The 19,061-nt window shown below is 35.4% G+C and overlaps 1 protein-coding gene across 1 annotated transcript in view; it reads right to left on the bottom strand.

Moving 5' to 3' along the window:
• FANCI (FA complementation group I) overlaps positions 1-19,061 on the bottom strand; it is a 155,311-nt gene that overhangs the window by 44,145 nt on the left and 92,105 nt on the right. The window contains exons 15-19 of the mRNA XM_077124169.1: positions 18,048-18,178; positions 12,223-12,293; positions 10,773-10,887; positions 9,402-9,524; positions 391-459 (exon numbers count right to left, since the gene is read on the bottom strand). Of these exons, the coding sequence (XP_076980284.1) occupies positions 391-459; positions 9,402-9,524; positions 10,773-10,887; positions 12,223-12,293; positions 18,048-18,178 (509 nt within the window). The remainder of the gene's footprint in view (positions 1-390; positions 460-9,401; positions 9,525-10,772; positions 10,888-12,222; positions 12,294-18,047; positions 18,179-19,061) is intronic.

Raw genomic sequence — 19,061 nt, 5'->3', positions numbered from 1 at the left:
AACAGATACCCATGTACTCTCATCCACATTTAACAGATGTCAATATTTTATCTTATCAGCTCCAGATCTCTCTTTTTCTTTTCTTTCAGAAATAAAACAGATTCAGCTGTTGACAGCCCTTCTACAAATGATCCTTCAAAACAATCCTTTTGATATAGGAAGTAGACTGTTAATTCAGAAGGGTGGCTGTTAGATTGGCAATGTGACAGGCAAATAAAGTGATGACAATATAAAACAACCCAGAATAGTATCACATTGCCCAGGCATGTTCATGATATACCAGTGTTCTAGTTAGAATTATTATTTAATATTTTGAAAAGTTTGGAGAAGGTCAATCACCTCTCAATGCCTCATCATCTGTTTTCCTTTTATGATAAAACTATAGCTTACCTGTGAGAGCAGAGTCTGCATGATTGAATTAGCCAGCTGAGAGTTCCTTCGAAGGACATCATAGAACCCCTAAAGGGAATCAAATAGAAAAAAAAAGTTCTTTAACAGAGATACTAGTGACCTGGATAATAACTTTTAAAAAACACTATCTTTTTAAAAAGATCTGGTAAAATACTTATAAAATTCCCCATTTTAACCAAGTATAATACTATACAATTCAGTGGTGTTAATTACTTTCAGGAAGTTGTGCTACCATCAATAGCATCCATTACCAAAACTCTTCCATCACCCCAAACAGAAATTTTATGCCCATTAAACTTTTGAAAGTTTTCATTTTTAAACTTTCAAAATTATGAGACAGTTGCAAAAACGATGCAAAACTTATAGAGAACTCCAACATAATCTCTACCCAGATCCAAGGATATATTAACTTATAACATTTTGCCACATTTGCCATATCATTCTATCTATCCATCTATCTATCTAGCCATTTATTTTCGGAACATTTGAGTTTTATTTTATGCTTCTTGAACACAATAGCTCCATGTCCATTCCCTGAGAACAAAGATATTCACTTATGTAACCACCTTTAGTACAGTTATCAAGCTCAAACAACTTAACACTGATAAAAAGCTTAAGTCTATATTCCAGTTTTTATCATTATCCCAATAATATCCTTTTGGGCTTTTTCTCCTCTATTATTTTAGTTCAGGATCATGGATTGCATTTAATTGTTACTGTCTCTTTAGTTGCTCTTTTTTTTAAATATTATGGAAATATATATATATAAATCATAAACTTTTTCATCTTCACTACTCTCATGCATACCATTCAGTGGGATTAATCACATTCACAATGTCGACCTACCCTACTACCATCCATTATCGGAACTGCTCCATCACCCCAAACAGAAACCCTACACCCATATGCATTAACTCCCCATTCCCTGACCCTACCCAAACCCTAGTTTAACCTGTTTCTTCTACTTTCTATCCTTATAAATTTGTTTATTTTTGCTATTTAAGATAAGCAGGATTATACAATATCTGACCCTTTGTGACTGACTTATTTCACTCAACATGAGGTCTTCAAGGGTTATTATTTAGTATCAGGCATCAGCATTTAAGGCTGAATAATATTCCATTGTATACCACAATTTTTTTTTATCTCTTTGCCTGCTGATGGACACTTGGGTTGCTTCCACCTTTTGGCTACTGTGAATAATCCTGTTATGAACATTGGTGTACAAATATCTAACTGTCCATGTCCTTGTATTCAATTCTTTTGTATATCTACCTAGAAGTGGTATTGCCAGGTCTTGTATAGCTCTGTTTAACTTTCTGAGAAAGCACCAAACTGTCTTCCACAGTGGCTGCACCATTTTATATTCCTACAAGCAATGTTCTAAGGTTCCCATTTTTCCACATCCTTGCCAGTACTTATTTTTCGTTGTTTTTTTTTTTTTTTTTAAAATAAGAGCCATTCTAGTGGATGTGAGGTGGTCTCTCACTGCAGTTTTGATGGGTATTTCCCTTAACCTAATATTGTTAAGACATAAATACTCTCACAGCAATGTACAGATTTGATCTAGGCAGTCAAGATTCTAAAAAACTTTTTCAGAGAAATGGAAAAGCTTATCATCAAATTCATATAGAAGGACAAGGGACCCCAAGTAGCAAAAAACAATGAAATTTAAGAAAAAAGTAGGAGGATTCATATTTCCCAATTACAAAGCAACAGTGATCAAAACTGTGATGTACTGGCATAAGGACCAACATACAGACCAACAGAATAGAACTGAGTTCACAAAAATAAACCAACACATCTACTGGCAACTGATTTCTGATAAGGGAGCCAAGTTGACTCAGTGGGGAAAGAATGATTTCTTCAGAAAATGGTGCTGCGAAAACTGACTATCCAATGCAAAAGAATGAAAGTGGGCCTTACCTCATACCATATATAATAATGGACTCAATCCCTTGATGCTGAGTCCTAACTCATTCTGGGATTTCTGTTACACATTGCCAGGGAGGTTTATACCCCTGGGAGTCATGTTCCAAGGAGAGAGGGGGAAGGCAGTGAGTTTGCTTGCCATGCTGGCTGAGAGAAGGATAATATATCACAAGCTGTTTTAGCCACTCATCTGTTGGTGGAAATTTGGGCTGTTTCCATCTCTTGGCAATTGAAAATAATGCTGCTATAAACACTGGTGTGCAAATGTCTGTTTGTGTCCTTGTGCTCATGTCTTCTGAATAGATACCTAGCAATGGCATTGCTGGGTCATGTGGAAATTCTATACTTAGCTTTCTGAGGAACTGCCAAACTGCCTTCCACAGTGGTTGTACCATTTGACATTCCTACTAACAGTGGATAAGTGTGTATCTTTCTCCACAACCTCTCCAGCACTGGTCGTTTTCTGTTTTATTGATAATGGCTATTCTGGTGGGTATGAGATGAAATCTCATTGTGGTTTTGATTTGCATTTCCCTAATAGCCAGGGAATTTGAGCATCTTTTCATGTGCATTTCGTCATTTGTATTTTGTCTTCTGAGAAGATACAAATGATACAAATTTTCTCTTCTGAGAAGTCTCTGTTCATGTCTTTTGTCCATTTTGTAATTGGGTTATCTGTCCTTTTGTTGTTGAGTTGAACAATCTCTTTATATATTTTGGATGCTAGACATTTATCTGAGATATCGTTTCGAAATATTGTCTCCCATTGTGTAGGATGTCTTTTTACTTTCTTGACAAAGTTCTTTGATGCACAAAAGTGTTTAATTTTGAGGAGTTCCCATTTATCTATTTCTTTTGTGCTTTGGGTGTAAGAACTAGGAAACTACCTCCTATTATAAGGTTTATAAGATATCTCCCCATATTTTCTTCTAAAAGTTTTATGTTCTTAGATCTAAAGTTCAGGTCTTTGATCCATTTTGAGTTAATTTTTGTATAGGGTGTAAGATATGGATCCTCTTTCATTCTTTTGCATGTTGATATCCAGTTCTCGAAGCACCACTTATGGAAGAGACCATTCTGTCCCAGGTGAGCTGGCTTGACTGCTGTATCAAAGATCGTTGTCCGTAGATGAGGGGGTATATATCTGAACACTCTATTTCATTCCACTGGTCAGTATATCTATTTTTATGCCAGTACCATGGTGTTTTGACCACTGTAGCTTTGTAATATGCCTTAAAGACAGGTAGTGTGAGACCTCTGGCTTTATTTTTCTTTCTCAGGATATTTTTACCTATTTGGGGCATCCTGCCCCTTTCAGATAAATATGGTTGTTGGTTTTTTTATTTCTGCAAAGTAAGTTTTTGGGATTTTAAATGGTATTGCATTGAATCTATAAATCAATTTAGGTAGGACCGACATCTTAACTACAGTTAGTCTTCCAATCCATGAACACAGTATGCTCTTCCATTTATTTAGGTTTTCTGTGATTTAGCAATTTCTTGTGGTTTTCTTGGTATTAAGTCTCTCATATTCTTTGTTAAATTTATTCCTAAATATTTTATTCTTTTGGTTGCAACTGTAAATGGATTTTTTTTCTTGATTTCCCCTTTGGATTGCTCATTACTAGTGGACAGAAATACTACAGATTTTTGAGTGTTGATCTTGTAACCAGCCACTTTGCTGTACTCATTTATTAGCTCTTGTAGTTTTGCCATGGATTTTTCAAGATTTTCGACATATAGCATCATATCATCTGCAAACAGTGAGAGTTTTACTTCTTCCCTTCCAATCTGATGCCTTGTCTTTCTTTGTCTTGTCTAATTGCTCTGGCTAGAACTTCCAAAACAATGTTGAATAAGAATGGTGACAGTGGACATCCTTGTTTTGTTCCTGATCTTAGGGGGAAAGTTTTCAGTTTTTCCCCATGGAGGATGATGTTAGCTGTGGGTTTTTCATACATTCCCTTTATCATGTTGAGGAAGTTCCCTTCTATTCCTATCCTTTGAAGTGTTTTCAACAGGAAAGGATGCTGAATTTTGTCAAATGCCTTTTCTGCATCAATCGAGATGATCATGTGGTGTTTCTGCTCTGATTTGTTGATACGGTATATTACATTAATTGATTTTCTTATGTTGAATCATCCTTGCAAACCTGGGATGAATTCTACTTGGTCATGGTGTATAATTCTTTTAATGTGCTGCTGGATTCGATTTGCAAGAATTTAGTTGAGGATTTTTGCATCTATATTCCATTAGAGATGAATTCTACTTGGTCATGGTGTATAATTCTTTTAATGTGCTGCTGGATTCGATTTGCAAGAATTTAGTTGAGGATTTTTGCATCTATATTCCATTAGAGAGATTGGTCTGTAATTTTCTTTTCTTATAGTTTCTTTGTCTGGTTATTGTATGAGGGTAATGTTGGCTTCATAGAATAGTTAGGTACCCTTCCCTCCTCCTCAAGTTTTTTGAGGAGATTGAGCAGGATTGATACTAATTCTTTCCTGAATATTTGGAAACGTGAAGCCATCTGGTTCTGGACTTTTCTTTCTTGGGAGCTTCTTAATGACTAATGTAATTTCTTTACTTGTAATTGGTTTGCTGAGATCGTCTGTTTCTTCTCGAGTTAGTGTTGGTTGTTCATGCCTTTTTAGGAAGTTATCCATTTCATCTACATTGTCTAGTTTATTAGCATCAAGTTGTTCATAGTATCCTGTCATTACCTCCTTTATTTCTACAGGGTCAGTGGTTATGTCTCCTCTTTCATTTCTGATTTTATTTATTTGCATCCTCTCTCTTCTTTTTGTCAACCTTGCTAAAGGTCCATCAATCTTAACGATCTTCTCATAAACCAACTTCTGGTTTTGTTGATTTTCTCAATTGTTTTCGTGCTCTTAATTTCATTTATTTCTGCTCTAATCTTCGTTATTTCCTTTTGCTTGCTTTGGGGTTAAGTGGCTGTTCTTTCTCTACTTCTCCCAAGTGAACAGTTAATTCCTCAATTTTTGCTTTTTCTTCTTTTTTGATATAGGCATTTAGGGCAATAAATGTCCCTCTTAGCAATGCCTTTGCTGCATCCCATAAATTCTGATGTGATTTGTGTTTTTGTTTTCATTTGTCTCAAGATATTTACCGATTTCTCTTCTAATTTCTCCTTAATCCATTGGTTGTTTAAGAGTGTGTTGTTGAGCCTCCACATATTTGTGAATTTTCTGGCACTCTGCCTATTATTGATTTCCAACTTCATTCCTTTATGATCTGAGAAAACGTTTTATATGATTTCAATCTTTTTAAATTTATTGAGACTTGCTTTGTGACCCAGTATATGACCTATCCTTGAGAATGATCCATGGGCACTTGAGAAGAAGGTGTATCCTGCTGTTGTGGGGTGTAATGTTCTATAAATGTCAAATCTAGTTTGTTTATTGTATTATTCAAATTCTCTGTTTCTTTATTGATCTTCTGTCTAGATGATCTGTTCATTGACAAGAGTGGGGAATTGAAGTCTCCAACTACTATGGTAGATGTGTCTATTTCTCTTTTCAATGTTTGCCTCATGTATTTTGGAGCACTCTGGCTTGGTGCATAAATATTTATGATTGTTATGTCTTCTTTTGAATTGTTCCTTTTATCAATACAAACTGTCCTTCTTCGTCTCTTTTGAAGTCTAATTTGTTGGATATTAGTATAGTTACTCCTGCTCTTTTCTGATTGTTATTTGCATGAAATATGTTTTCCCAACCTTTCACTTTCAACCTATGTTTATCCTTGGGTCTAAAATGTGTCTCCTGTAGACAGTATATAGATGGGTCCTGTTTTTTAATCCATTCTGCCAGTCTATGTCTTTTGATGGGGGAGTTTAATCCATTAACAGTTAGTGTTATTACAGTAAGGGCAGTAATTTCTTCTATGATTTTGCCATTTGGATTTTATATGCCATATCTAATTTTTCTTCTTTTTACCTTTACTGACAGTCTTCATTTCTACATTTTTCTCCACACCTTTCTCTTTGGTCTTTTCCTGTCTGTATCTAGTGCTCCCTTTAGTATTTCTTGCAGAGTTGGCCATGAATTTTCTCAGTAATTTTTTTGCCTGAAAATGTTTTCATTTCCCCCTCATTTGTTTTTTAATTGTTTTTGTTTCTTTTGCATGGGTAGGCATTGGGAATCATACTCGGGTCTCCGGCATGGTAGGCTAGAACTCTGCCTGCTGAGCCACCATGGCCCACCCTCCCCCTCATTTCTGAAAGACATTTTTGCTGGATATAGAATTCTCGATTGGCAGTTTTTTTCTTTTAATATCTTAAATATATCATACCACTGTCTTCCCACACCCATAGTTTCTGCTGAGAAATCTATGCATAGTTTTATTGGGCTTCCCTTGTATGTGATGGATTGCTTTTCCTTGCTGCTTTCAAAATTCTCTTTTTCTCTTTGACCTCTGACATTCCGATTAGTAAGTATCTTGGAGTATGTCTATTTGGGTCTATTCTGTTTGGGGTATGCTGCACTTCTTGGATCTATAATTTTAAGTCTTCCATAAGAGTTGGGAAATTTTCAGTGATAATTTCCTCTGTTAGTTTTTCTCCTTCTTTTCCCTTCTCTTGTCCTTCTGGGATACCTACACCTATCTTCGTGTGCTTCATGTTATCATTCAGTTCCCTAAGTCCCTGCTCATACTTTTCCATTCTTTTCCCTATATTTTCTTTAGCTCATCTGATTTCAGATGTCCCGTCCTCCAGTTCACTAATCCTATCTACTACCTCTTGAAATCTAACCTTGTAAGTTTCCACTGTTTTTTTCTTCTCTTCTACTGTCTTTCATTCCCGTAAGTTCCGTGATTTGTTTTTTCAGACTTTTGATTTCTTCTTTTTGTTCGTCCTTTGCCTTCTTTATATCCTCCCTCAATTCACTGATGTGATTTTTGATGAGATTTTCCAAGATTGTTTGACATCCTGAATTAATTGCTTCAACTCCTGTATCTCATTTGAATTGGTGGTTTTTTCCTTTGACTGGGCCATATCTTCAATTTTTCTAGTATGATTCATTATTTTTTGCTGGCATCTACACATCTAATTTCCTTAATTAGTTTATTCTGGAGATTGTTTTCACTTTTTTACCTAGGATTTTCTTGCTGGATGGTTTTGTTGTCTATCTGTTCTGTGACATTCAGTTCAGCTAATTCTAGATCTCTAGGCTTAGGTTTTGTTTAACATATCAGAATTTTTCAGTTCTTGTTTTGTTTCTTGCCCTCCTTGTATAGTGACTCTTTTTTTCCACTTAGGAGCATCTACTTAGGTATTACGGATCCCAGTTAGATTTTCCCAGACCACACTGACCTCCTCTCAGGAGGAAAGAGTCACTTGCATCAGTTTTCCCTGAGGGTGAGACCCAGCAGGTTGACACACTTTCCTTTGAAGCCTCTAGACTCTGTTTTTCCTATCCTCCCCAGTATGTGGTGCTTGTCTGCCTGCAGGTCCCACTAGCATAAAGTGATGAGGTGCCTTTAACTTCAGCAGACTCTCCCTGCTGGGAGGTAGTTGAGACAGAGGAGAAGTTATAGCCTGGCTTTAATCACTTCTGTTTCCAGACCCTGGGGTCTGAATTCCTTGAGGGAGGGGATCCACCTGAGCTGGGCCCTAGCCCTCTCCTAGGGAAGGCACAGCCTCCAGACAAGCTCTCAAAGAAGCTTAATTCCACCCTTGCCTGGGGCAGTTGGAGTCTGAGAAGTCTCGCAGTTGTATCAAAAGAGCAGTCAAGCCGTAGAGACACAACCAGAAAAAAAGTCCTTTTCAGAGCAGGATCCCCACTCCTTAGCTTTGCCAATCAAGAGCTGAAGTTGGTATGCTCCTCTACGTATCCCCAGGTTGTATGTGCCCCCTCCTTTACTTCAGGGCCCAGACCCTTTCAAGTATTTATACTGTCCAATTCAAATGTCCTCCCTGTTTTGTTTTCTTCTTCTTTTTCTGTCAGTCCTGCCCCATCTTCACTGGGGCAAAACCCAACAATCTTAGCTTTTACTCAAGTTTCAGCTGAACTGGGGAACTATTTTTAGTAGTCAGAATTTGTTAATTAATTCCATAATTGGAGCTTGGTTGAGTTCAGCCCCTTGCTGTTCCTAAAGTCTGTTTCCTTTCCCCTCTGGGAACACACCTGCTGGGGTGGGGTACCAGCTTCTGCAGCTTGGGGGACTCACAGTTTTGGGTGGGCTAGTAGCTGGTCCAGCTTGTCCAGACTGGTGTACGCTGTGTGTCCAGTCACTGATATAGCCCCAGCAGTTGTTCTGTACTGTTCCTGGCTATTTACTAGCTGTTCTGGAGGATGAACTAAATTCCACACCTCACTAAGCTTCCATCTTGGACCAGTGCTTAAGTTTTTATGATATGTTAGGTAAACAAAAAATTGAAATTATAGGCAATAAATTAAGAGTATCATTTGTATAAAAGAAATGACAAGAAATTCCAATGGTAGGTTCATATTTAATATAAAAGCGTATAAAACAAAACAATAAAAAGAACTTGGCTTTAAATTAAGACTTCGAAAGTAATAGTACATTTAGATATTTCATGTTAAAATAAAATGTTTACGGTATCTGAACAATTCTCTATGATTCTCCACCTTAATAAAATTTTTGGCTAACCATGATTACCTATTGGTCCTAATTATATCTAATAAGAGCAGTCCTATTGCATTTTTATAATCAGGAAAAAATTATTCAAATAAAAATGAGTAAAGAGCAGGGCGGGCCATGGTCCCTCAGCAGGCAATGTTCAGCAGAACAACCAGATGACCTTCAATGGGTGAATGGCCAACGAACTGTTGTGTATTCAAACCAAGGAATGTTATTCAGCAATAAAGAAGAAGGAACTACCAATACACAAAACACCCTAGATGAGTGTTCAGGGAATTACAGCTAAAAAGATTTTACTGAGGAATTCCAGGAAGATGGGGACTAGGATAGGCTGAGTTCACCCCTGCTCAAAAACAATCAAACAAATAAATAAAAGGAGTATTTGTTGGAGTTTTTTTTTTTAACACCCTTTCCCTTCTAATAATTTACCTCATAAAGCATGAGTCGAACATCAGCCTGCTGTCCTAAGCATCGTCTCAAACTATCCATGATCTCAAGGCAAAACGTTTCATTGGCGACAGAATTGTAACGGCTATGAACATCCACTTGGACCTGAAAGGAAAAGTGACTGGCTTATGCCTACTTTACTACAGTAGTTTCCATTAAGGAGGCAAAATGAACCTGTGTCCTTGGTCATAAAAACTTAAACTTAGTTTTAGCCATATGCTAAAACCCAGGACCGAGACAGACATATTCATCACCATGCTGTGATCAGTGTCACTGATTTGGACTAAGAATTTTCAAGCACTTCAACAAAATCAACATTTCCCCATTCCTGGAGGTTTTCTTTGGCAATGTTAGTTGCTTAGGAAGACACACTTTTTATTTCATTCTATTAGAATCCAGCAGTCATATTATACTGGATTTTATTTAAAAGGCCTAAAAGACTTCCTTATATGTCTTGTATAGCAAAAAGACATTTTTTTTCTGATCATAAAAGTACAAGTTTTTTTTTGCTTCCACAAATTACTGAGAAGTTAAGAGATAGACAGGTAGAATGCTTTTAGTTTAGAAATGGAAATGTCAATGACCTGACATCCTTTGTCTGACTTACATAATAAAATCAGCAATTACAGAACCAGAATTTCTAATCCTTATTCCTGGCAGCATATAAGACTGGGATCAAATCTTAGTTCTACCACTTACTGGTCACCTTGGACAAATTATTTAACCTCTCAGCTTCAGTTTCCTCATCCTTAAAATGGAGATATTATAGAATAGTTTTTGCCCTGAGAGGATTAATGTGAAAATTAAATGAGAATGTCAAATACTTAACACAGTGGCCAGCAAGGTGCTATTTAAGAGAAATAAAATACAAACCACAAATGCAAGCCACATATGTAATTTAAGAGTTCCTAGTAGCCACATTTTAAAAAAGTAAAAAGAAATAAATTTAGTTAGAAAAAATTATTTAAACCCAAAAGATATTACCTCAACATGTAATCAATAAAAAAATTACTAACAAAGTTTTACATTCCTTTATTTTGCACCAAGTTGTCAAAAATCTGGTGTACATCTCACACAGCACAACTCGATCTAGAGTAGCCACATTTCAATCAAGGGTTCAGTTTGACAGCCACATGAGACCAGTGTACAGACTTATTATAGTACCATGAGCATACAGCAAATCTTACATTAATAAATTTTAGTTGCTATTATCATCACCATCTTCATTATCAAGAGACTCTCAGTTTCTTATATTTATTCTTATAACCAGTACAGGAGTAAAAGAAAGCAGCTTGCATGCTGTCAACTCTTGCTTTGATGTACATATTTCAAGTCAGTGTGAGCCATCCTTACCTGGCTGACACCAATAGACTGACTGCACTGGGAGGATGACAAGCTGCCTAAAACTTTAAAGTTCTTCAGGAGGAGCAAAAACCCAGCAACTGCAGATTTCCGGGCATCAAGCTGGCTGGCTCAAGAATAGAAAGAAAATAAATTAACAAACAGTGCTAATTTCATAGGAAAGGCTTCGGGTCAGAAATATCCAGTTATACATATTCCTTTCTGTACAAAGAAGGAATATGTATAAACAATGAAGCATAGAGTAAAACAAACTGAATTTACATGCTTAAAATAAGGCATCAGCTGTTCAAGCAATTAGCAGTACAGGAATTGAGCTATTTTTTTTTGTTATCTGCTTAACACTATACTTTCTTCTATCCTGCCCTCAAGCCTATGTTGAGAATGAGAATCAGTGATGAGAGGCCATACGGTGGGCTGGTAACTCAGATACAAGTATTGAATAGCAAAGGACTTTGCTGTGTCTGAATAAGTGCTTCCCTCTATGTGCTCCCTATCTTCACTGTAGAGTGCAGTCAGTATTTACTGTCGTGTACAACCTTCATCCACAGAAATGACACACACACATCTTCTTACGGAGGCTCAATGATTAATTCATGTTACAGTTGCTACAACATAAAATGTCAGCCTAAAGTCACGGCTTGGGGTAAGGAGTAACAAAAAACTGGCAATTCTAGAGCAGGTATAATACCATCTGGCTATTTATGTACTGGATAGATGTTCTTCTGGATTCCCATGAGTGTACTGTAACATGGCCAATGTAATATAATTGAGCATCTTATCCTAAAAGGACCAAATGCTGTCCACATATTACTTGTATAAAGGACCAAATGCTGTCCACATATTACTTGTCTCATACTATTTTAAAGAGATAGTATTATCATCTTTAGCTTATATACAAAGAAATAAAGGAAGAGAGTCCAAGAAGCACTGGTTGAGCCCCAAACAAAACCCATTCTCCTAACAATTTATTCAGTTGACTGGTCACTAGTCCACAATTATGATGTTCACTAAATTGAATTTCTTGAATATTCTTTTTAATTAAAGTGTTTCCCCCTTCTGAACTGCTGTGATCTCAGGTTTCAGATTATTTGACTTATTCTAGGGGTAGTATAACAGGGCATTTGATATCACAAGCTCTGATATTAGATCTGAGTTCAATTTCTGGTTTCACACCTACTACTCTGTGACCTATGGAAAATCACTTATCTTCGTTAAGCCTAGGTTTCCTTATCTGTAAAATGGGCATTAATACATTTCACTTCATAGGGCTGCTCTGAAGATAAAATGAAATAAAGTACATAGCACAATGCCTTGTTTGATCAAAGTGCTTCGTTAGGTTAGGAATTTTCATGACCTCTGTCAACAGGTTGTACTAGTAAATAGACTTTCAGTCCCAACATTAGGAGGTATCATTCCCAATGATCTAAGGGGTACTACATACCTGGCAAACATAGCTTTCCGAAGGACAAGTATCAGGGAGTCTCTCATTGACACGCTGACTTTGAGAAGGGGCTAAAAGAGGAAGAATTAGAGGGTACAAAAAGAACATTTGTTTATTAGCCTTAGATTATTTCTATCTAATACTGTTACCATTTGGCTTATATAAGGAACTTTGGTTCTATTATATATATATTTCAGTGTTTATTACACTTAACAATAAGGACAAGAGTTCAGTTTGAAATACTAAATTGAAACTGGTTGTGACTAGCTTTGTAAATCTGTTCTCCTCAATAATTTTCCATTACTTCCCTGATTTGAAAATGAGTTAAAGGAGAGAGAGGTAACCAAGAAATTAAGAATTAAATGATTTTGATTACAGAATCATTATATAGATGTTTTTCTTTCTATATTATAGAATAGGCAGAAGTTAATACCTGAAATCACTGAAACTCAACTTATCTCATCCTTGTTTGTATTTATGATTGTAATGATCATTCTAGCCTTGTGTATACTTAGCATTGTAATGGTATTCTAGCCTAGTCCCAGCCCTGTTTCAGTTCCTCTTGTAATGGTTATTCTAGTCTAATTTCACCCCTATGTATACTTACTACTGTCATGGTAAGAACTTCATACCCCCTTGGTTGAATTCATAAAAAACCTGAACTTCTTACACTTGGGGAGACAGAGTTTGGGGCCGACAGGCCATCTGATGTCCTGCTTTGTTCAAAGTAAAAAACTTGTTCTCTCTTTGAAACACTGATATCATAGATTGGCTGTTATGCACACTGGGCAGAGAATCCCACATTTGTTTGGTATCAATCTGGCAACCAAGATGGGACAAAGGTTCCTAAGAAGCAAGGAGTCTGACTGCTTAAAGTTCTGGAGACCCAGCAGGACAGGTAAACATGGTGACTGAGCCTTTTGAGGTTGCTAGGCTCTAAGTCTAGAGGCTCAGAAATCAGGTTTTTCTCTGCTCTGCTGGCACTACAGATGCTTGGCATCTTAAAAAACTTCAAAGAGAGAAATGGTTTCGTTTCCAAGTCTGAGGATCTGACTGGGTAAATGAGTCAGAAAGGTAAATATGGACCAGAAAGTAAATACCACAGTTCAAGTCCCCTGGACGTGGGTTTGATGCCCTTCAGTGGATCCTACTGCTAAAATGATCCCTCTCTGTTCTGACCTCTATACCTTTCTGTTTTCTGGGTACTACTCTCTATGGGGTTGAAGCCCTGGCCTGAGTTTGTCTGCTGAGTATACTCCTGGAAAATAAATAATAAGACAATTAATTGGTATTTAATGAACTTAAGTAACTGTTTAATGCCTATTTGTTAATTGGTATGTTGGGTCTAGTTATTAATTGGTGTAGTAAATATATAGCAAGTGTTAATTATCTGTTTAAATTTGTTAGTTGGTGTGTTACTGTATTTGCATTGTTCACATATTTTTTATGTGACATGTTTTACATGACATGTGAAATAATTTCTAATTGGTTACTGATTATGGAAATTCTTTAATGGGAAATTCTAATTCTAATAGCATTCCTAAATATAGACTTTGGGGTTGTATTTTGAAAAACTGGAAAAATTTTAGTTACGAGCCTATAAAAAAATTTTTAAAAGGTTTATTTCTGTAACACAGTCTGGCCTCAATATGATTTAGAATTAGGAGAGAAATGGCCTGAGGATGGCTCTATACAAAAGAACACTCTATTACAGTTAGAATTGTTTGCAAAAGAGCAGAAATTGGACAAGACAAGGTATGTTCAATCCTTTACTTATCTCTCCCAGCAATCAATGTTGATGAGAAAATATAAAATGTTACTCATAAAGATTAGTGGAAAAAAGAAAAGTGTCCTGATGGATTCAAATCCAAAGGATCCAACAGAACCTTTATTAACTCCTTCATCTGCTCCATCTCTACCTTGTAACCAAGCGGCCAATAGATCAAGAAAGGAGGAAGCTCCCCTACTTCTTCCTCCTTCTCCTCCTCTTCTGTATTCCTCTTTATCAGAGGTAAAAGATCCTAAGACAGAAGTGGTCTCCCCGATCCATACCTACCAGTGTACTAAATTAGGCCAGGGCTGGTTTGAAATGCTAGTGATCAATGAAAGCAAGAGGTAAAGGGTATGATAGGTATAATCTTTTTTTTTTCTTTCCTGTGTTCGTTTTATTTCTTTTTCTATTGTCTTTTTGTTTCTTTTTCTGAATTAATGCAAATGTTCTAAGAAATGATGAATATGCAACTAGGTGATGATACTGTGAATTACTGATTATGTATGTTGTTTTATTTTGTTTCTTATTTTTTTAATTAATAAATAAATTTAAAAAATAAAATAAAATAAAAATAAAAATAATCTTCAGATAGGGGCAATTGATTAAGATCTGTCAAATTTCAGAAAGTAAAATAAAATGTCCTTGAGAGCAATGGAAAAGTTTTCCTGGATTTATGCTTGGGACAAATCAAACAACTGTTGTATAATTTCCAGAGCCTGATACTTTTGAAGCTGTTCATAATTTTAGGATATTATGAAAACAAAGAGATTTTTAAACTTTCGACAGAGAAATGCAAACATGGCTGTAAAAATACAATGAGAAAGTCTGGCCCTATTTCTGTTTTTATGGTGACTTTTAAACCAAACAAATACAATTTTATTCTACTTGGGTAAATCTGATTCTCCCTAAATTTATACATGTTTACTGATAAAATAAGTTAGCATTATTATCTATTAGATCCGTAAGATGGTAAAAAATGTGTGTCGGTTTAACGACATTAACCTATTATTCTGATGAACTATTTAAAAAATAATTGTTTTGTAGGATGTTTAAAGATAGTATCAAAGATATTTTTGGCAACTTAAGGTATGTATGTGAGTATATAAAATATACATGATGTGCTTTGTTAAAGAAAGGTATGCATTTTTGTCCTCAAGAAAGTGTAGGAGAAAGTCTGATTGAATATGAAAATTTGCGGAAGTGAATTTTGCTTACCGTAGTCAATGCTGACTAAAATTTGGTAAGCTTGTTTAAGGGAATGCAGTTTTACAAATGGCTAGTTCTAATGTATAAGAAAGACCCGAACGTACATGGAAAGTTGTTTCCATGAGTTGTGAAAGTGAATTCTATTTATCATGGTCAATGATGACCAAAAACTTGCTAGGCTTGTTTTTAACATTTTGTAAGAGCTTTTTTGTGGCAAACTGTGTTTTCATACAAAATTGGAGTTCAGTTTTCTCTCAGTTAAAATAATGCAGATTGTTGGTCTGCTATTAACGAAAGGTTATAAAAAGTTTTTCTTAGCCATCTGAGTATTCTGTTTAGAAAATATTCTGTCATATCAGAATAATATCCTTTTTGATGTTTATGTTGACCATATCATCTTTTATTTTAGAAGATTTTTTTGTTGCAACTTTGGTTAAATAAGGAACCAAATATTGTTTCATAGTAACCCATTTTCTTGTGTAGCATAGTGTTCAATCCTGACAACTTTTATGTTTTGCCCTCCCAAAATCAAATCCTAAAGGATGTCTTTTATTTCAAACCGTTGCAAAGGATTTGTTCTTTTGCCATGTAAACCGAGATGCTAAAACAGTTTAATATATTACATAGAAAATGTTTGGGAGGTCTACAATAATTAAAAGGGATATTCTATCCTTCACTTAGCTACATTTGTATATGTGAAATGTTATTCATATATTTAGAGATTGTATAAAATTATGTTCTACCTGTTAATTAACATAACACTGATAAATGTGTTAAAGTGAGACAGGACAAAACTTCTGCTGTGGTTTGTGATTGATGACCACATAAGACAACTATCAAATGTTTTTATTTCTTAAAATAGCTTCCTTTAGAAAATGCTTACAAGAAAATTAGGACCTAGATCAGATAAGCTCTTACAGCAGTCACATTTACTCCTAAACGTTAACTCTAGATCATATAAGCTTTTATAGCAATCACATTTATTCCTAAACTTTAATTCTAAGGTGCTTTGTTCTTTGTGTATAATCTGGTAGTTCTCTAGAACTTTGGGTATCTGTGTGACAACTGAGACTCAAAGTTAAAGTTCTCCAGCTCTGAAAGTCAGTATTACTCAATACAGCAACTGTTAAAGAAACTGAAAAAGAGATCAGACTTCAATGAGAGATGTGAATGAAGCTGATCTGGTTAGGACTAAAGTAAATCAGAATACAGATAAAAGATGATATGGTCTGTATTTTAAGATTTTAATTTCTGTGTGAGACCAAAGGAGGACAGACTTACTTTCAAAATTTAAATTTTCTATGGCACACTATCTGATTTAAGCTGTCTGGTTAGTTTAATTAAACAACCTTAATTCAGCTTTGACATGGAACTGAGAATAGGGAATCAGATCCTAGTATTCTGTACCAGTTGATACAACACCCTGACGTATTTGAGAGTGTTTTTGGTATAAAATGAAGAAGTATTTGGAAGGTACCTTGAGGGACTGGGGCCATAAAGCATGGAACTATTAACCTTCCCCACCAGGGGAGTTCTTACTATTCTTTCAAGTATTAGGGGCCTCTAATTCACTCTAAAATATACAAGCCCTACCTAATATGACATAATGCTTAAGAGTCACCCCTTGAAAATCTCTGCATTGCTGTTGCTCAAATGTGGTCTTTCTCTTTCTTTCTCTCAGTCAAACTCTGCAAATAAACTCATTATGTTCCCTTCTACATGGGACACAACATTCAAGGGTAAATTTTCCTGACAACATGGGACAAGACTTCAAGAGATAACCTTCCTGACACTGTGGGTTTAGCAATGGATCTGTGATCTAAAGGGGGAAAGAAAAGAAAGTTTCAGTGGCTAAGGGATTTCAAATAGAGTCGGGAGATCATTCTGGAGGGTACTCTTACACAAGTTGCAGCCAGATATTGCCAACACTATTCCTGAAAACCCTAAGGAAGACCGCAGGTTCTATCTAAAATCTATAAAAAGTTATTTCTTCAATGTAGCGTAGTTATAAATCACCTTCTATTCCTTTTATTTAAATGTATAATTTTCAATATACTTATTAAGTTTATTTTTCAGAGACTTAAAACCTCCATACTGTTTCTAAGTCAGTTAAGTCCTGAAACCCAGAGGTTCCAGACTTTCCAAGAATGACAACCAGTTTCATTCTTCTACTCCACAAAATCAATGCCCTTCTATAGCATGAAGATGTCACAATAGTATTTCCCAGACATCCCTTAAGATTGAGGAACGAACAAAAACGAAAGGGGAAAACTGTAACTGAGAAGTTAAGAATTAAATGATTATGATTGCTGAATCATTATATAGATGTTTTTCTTTCTATATTGCAGAAAAATCAGAAGTTAATACCTGAAATTACTGAAACTCAACTGATTTCACTCATTTATATTTACTATCATAATGATTACTCTAGCCTAGTCTCAGTCCTGTGTATACTTACTACTGTAAAGGCAACAACTCCATTCCTCCTTGTTAGAATCCATTAAAACCGTGAACTCATTAGACTTAAGGAAACAGAATTTTGGGCTGAAAGGTCATCTGATCTCCTGCTTTATGTGTACCAATAAATTCTCTGAAATGCCAGTGTAATAGATTGGCTATTGTGCACATCAGGCAGAACACCCGACATTCGTTTGGTATCAGCAATATGAAGAGAGAATGAACAGAGTGTACAGTGTGCTCTTGCACTTCAAATACACATTTTTATGTTTCAGAATCAAGGAGAATAGGATGTATTAGACATATATTTTTATAAAAACAATTGTTTCAGACTTACATTAGACAATTAAATCTTAGTTTTAGCAAGCTACATAGGAATCAGAAAACTTACCTGCACTGCCTTAAGCAACCCTTGGACAGTTTGAAGGGGCAGAAAGGACAAATAGTCAAAGGTCTCTGTGACTTTAGATGAACAACTCTGAAGAACTAAGGGTGCATACATGATGATATTTGAAAGCAGTTCTGAAATGGAGAATCTCCCATTAGTTGCCTCAAATAACTAAAGATATATGATAATTTATTTTTTAAAATAAAAAAATTTGTTTCCTTTCTCAATTAAGTTAAGTATACTGCAGCATAACAACTAAAGATATTTGATCATTTATTTTTTAAAAATAAATAAATTTGTTTCCTTTCTCAAATAAGTATACTGCAATATAAACTTTTGCTGACCCTTTATACTTTTTCTATGATGAACAAAACCAGAATACTTTAACTTCATTCTGTGACAGAAAAACAGCATAAAAATTAAACTGTCTCCAAGAAAGAAAGATACCCACTACACTGCCTAGACAAGTAGCACACAATGTATTCATATTTTTGACCTAAAAGAAAAATCACTAAATATTTATGAATTTTGATTCTGTGTAAATGTAATATGGTCATATCAGGAACATACAAAAGTATAAAACATGATCTGTCTTCATTCAAGAATTTTAGCAATCTCATTGGAAGTCAAGGAAAAAATATTTTAAAATAATTGAAGAAGTAAATAACAGAACAATGTCAAATATCTAGTAATTCTATACATGGTTTATTGCCTAGCAAATGGTAATGAGAGAGTTTAAATAGTAGTTCAAAAGAAGAGTATTATGAGTTAGCTTGTTTCATGAAAGCAAAGAGAAGAAACTTAAACTATGTGAAAGATGGGTAAAATTTAGAACCAGCAAGGCTTATTACATGTATAGGAAAAGCATGAGTAAAAGTACAGGAAAGGTAAGTGTTAGACATATTCAGAGGATGGTGGGGCTGGGGGAGACATCAGTGAAGCTCGGGTGAAGGGTTCAAAGTAAATAACTGAAATTGGTGATGGAAAGGTAGGTTGGACCAAACTGTCAAGAACCTT

This window comes from Tamandua tetradactyla, chromosome 12 (assembly GCF_023851605.1).
Source record: "Tamandua tetradactyla isolate mTamTet1 chromosome 12, mTamTet1.pri, whole genome shotgun sequence".
NCBI classification, from domain to species: domain Eukaryota; kingdom Metazoa; phylum Chordata; class Mammalia; order Pilosa; family Myrmecophagidae; genus Tamandua; species Tamandua tetradactyla.
The sequence above is the reverse complement of the archived record's forward strand: the minus strand, read 5'-3'. Positions and strand labels throughout refer to the sequence as shown.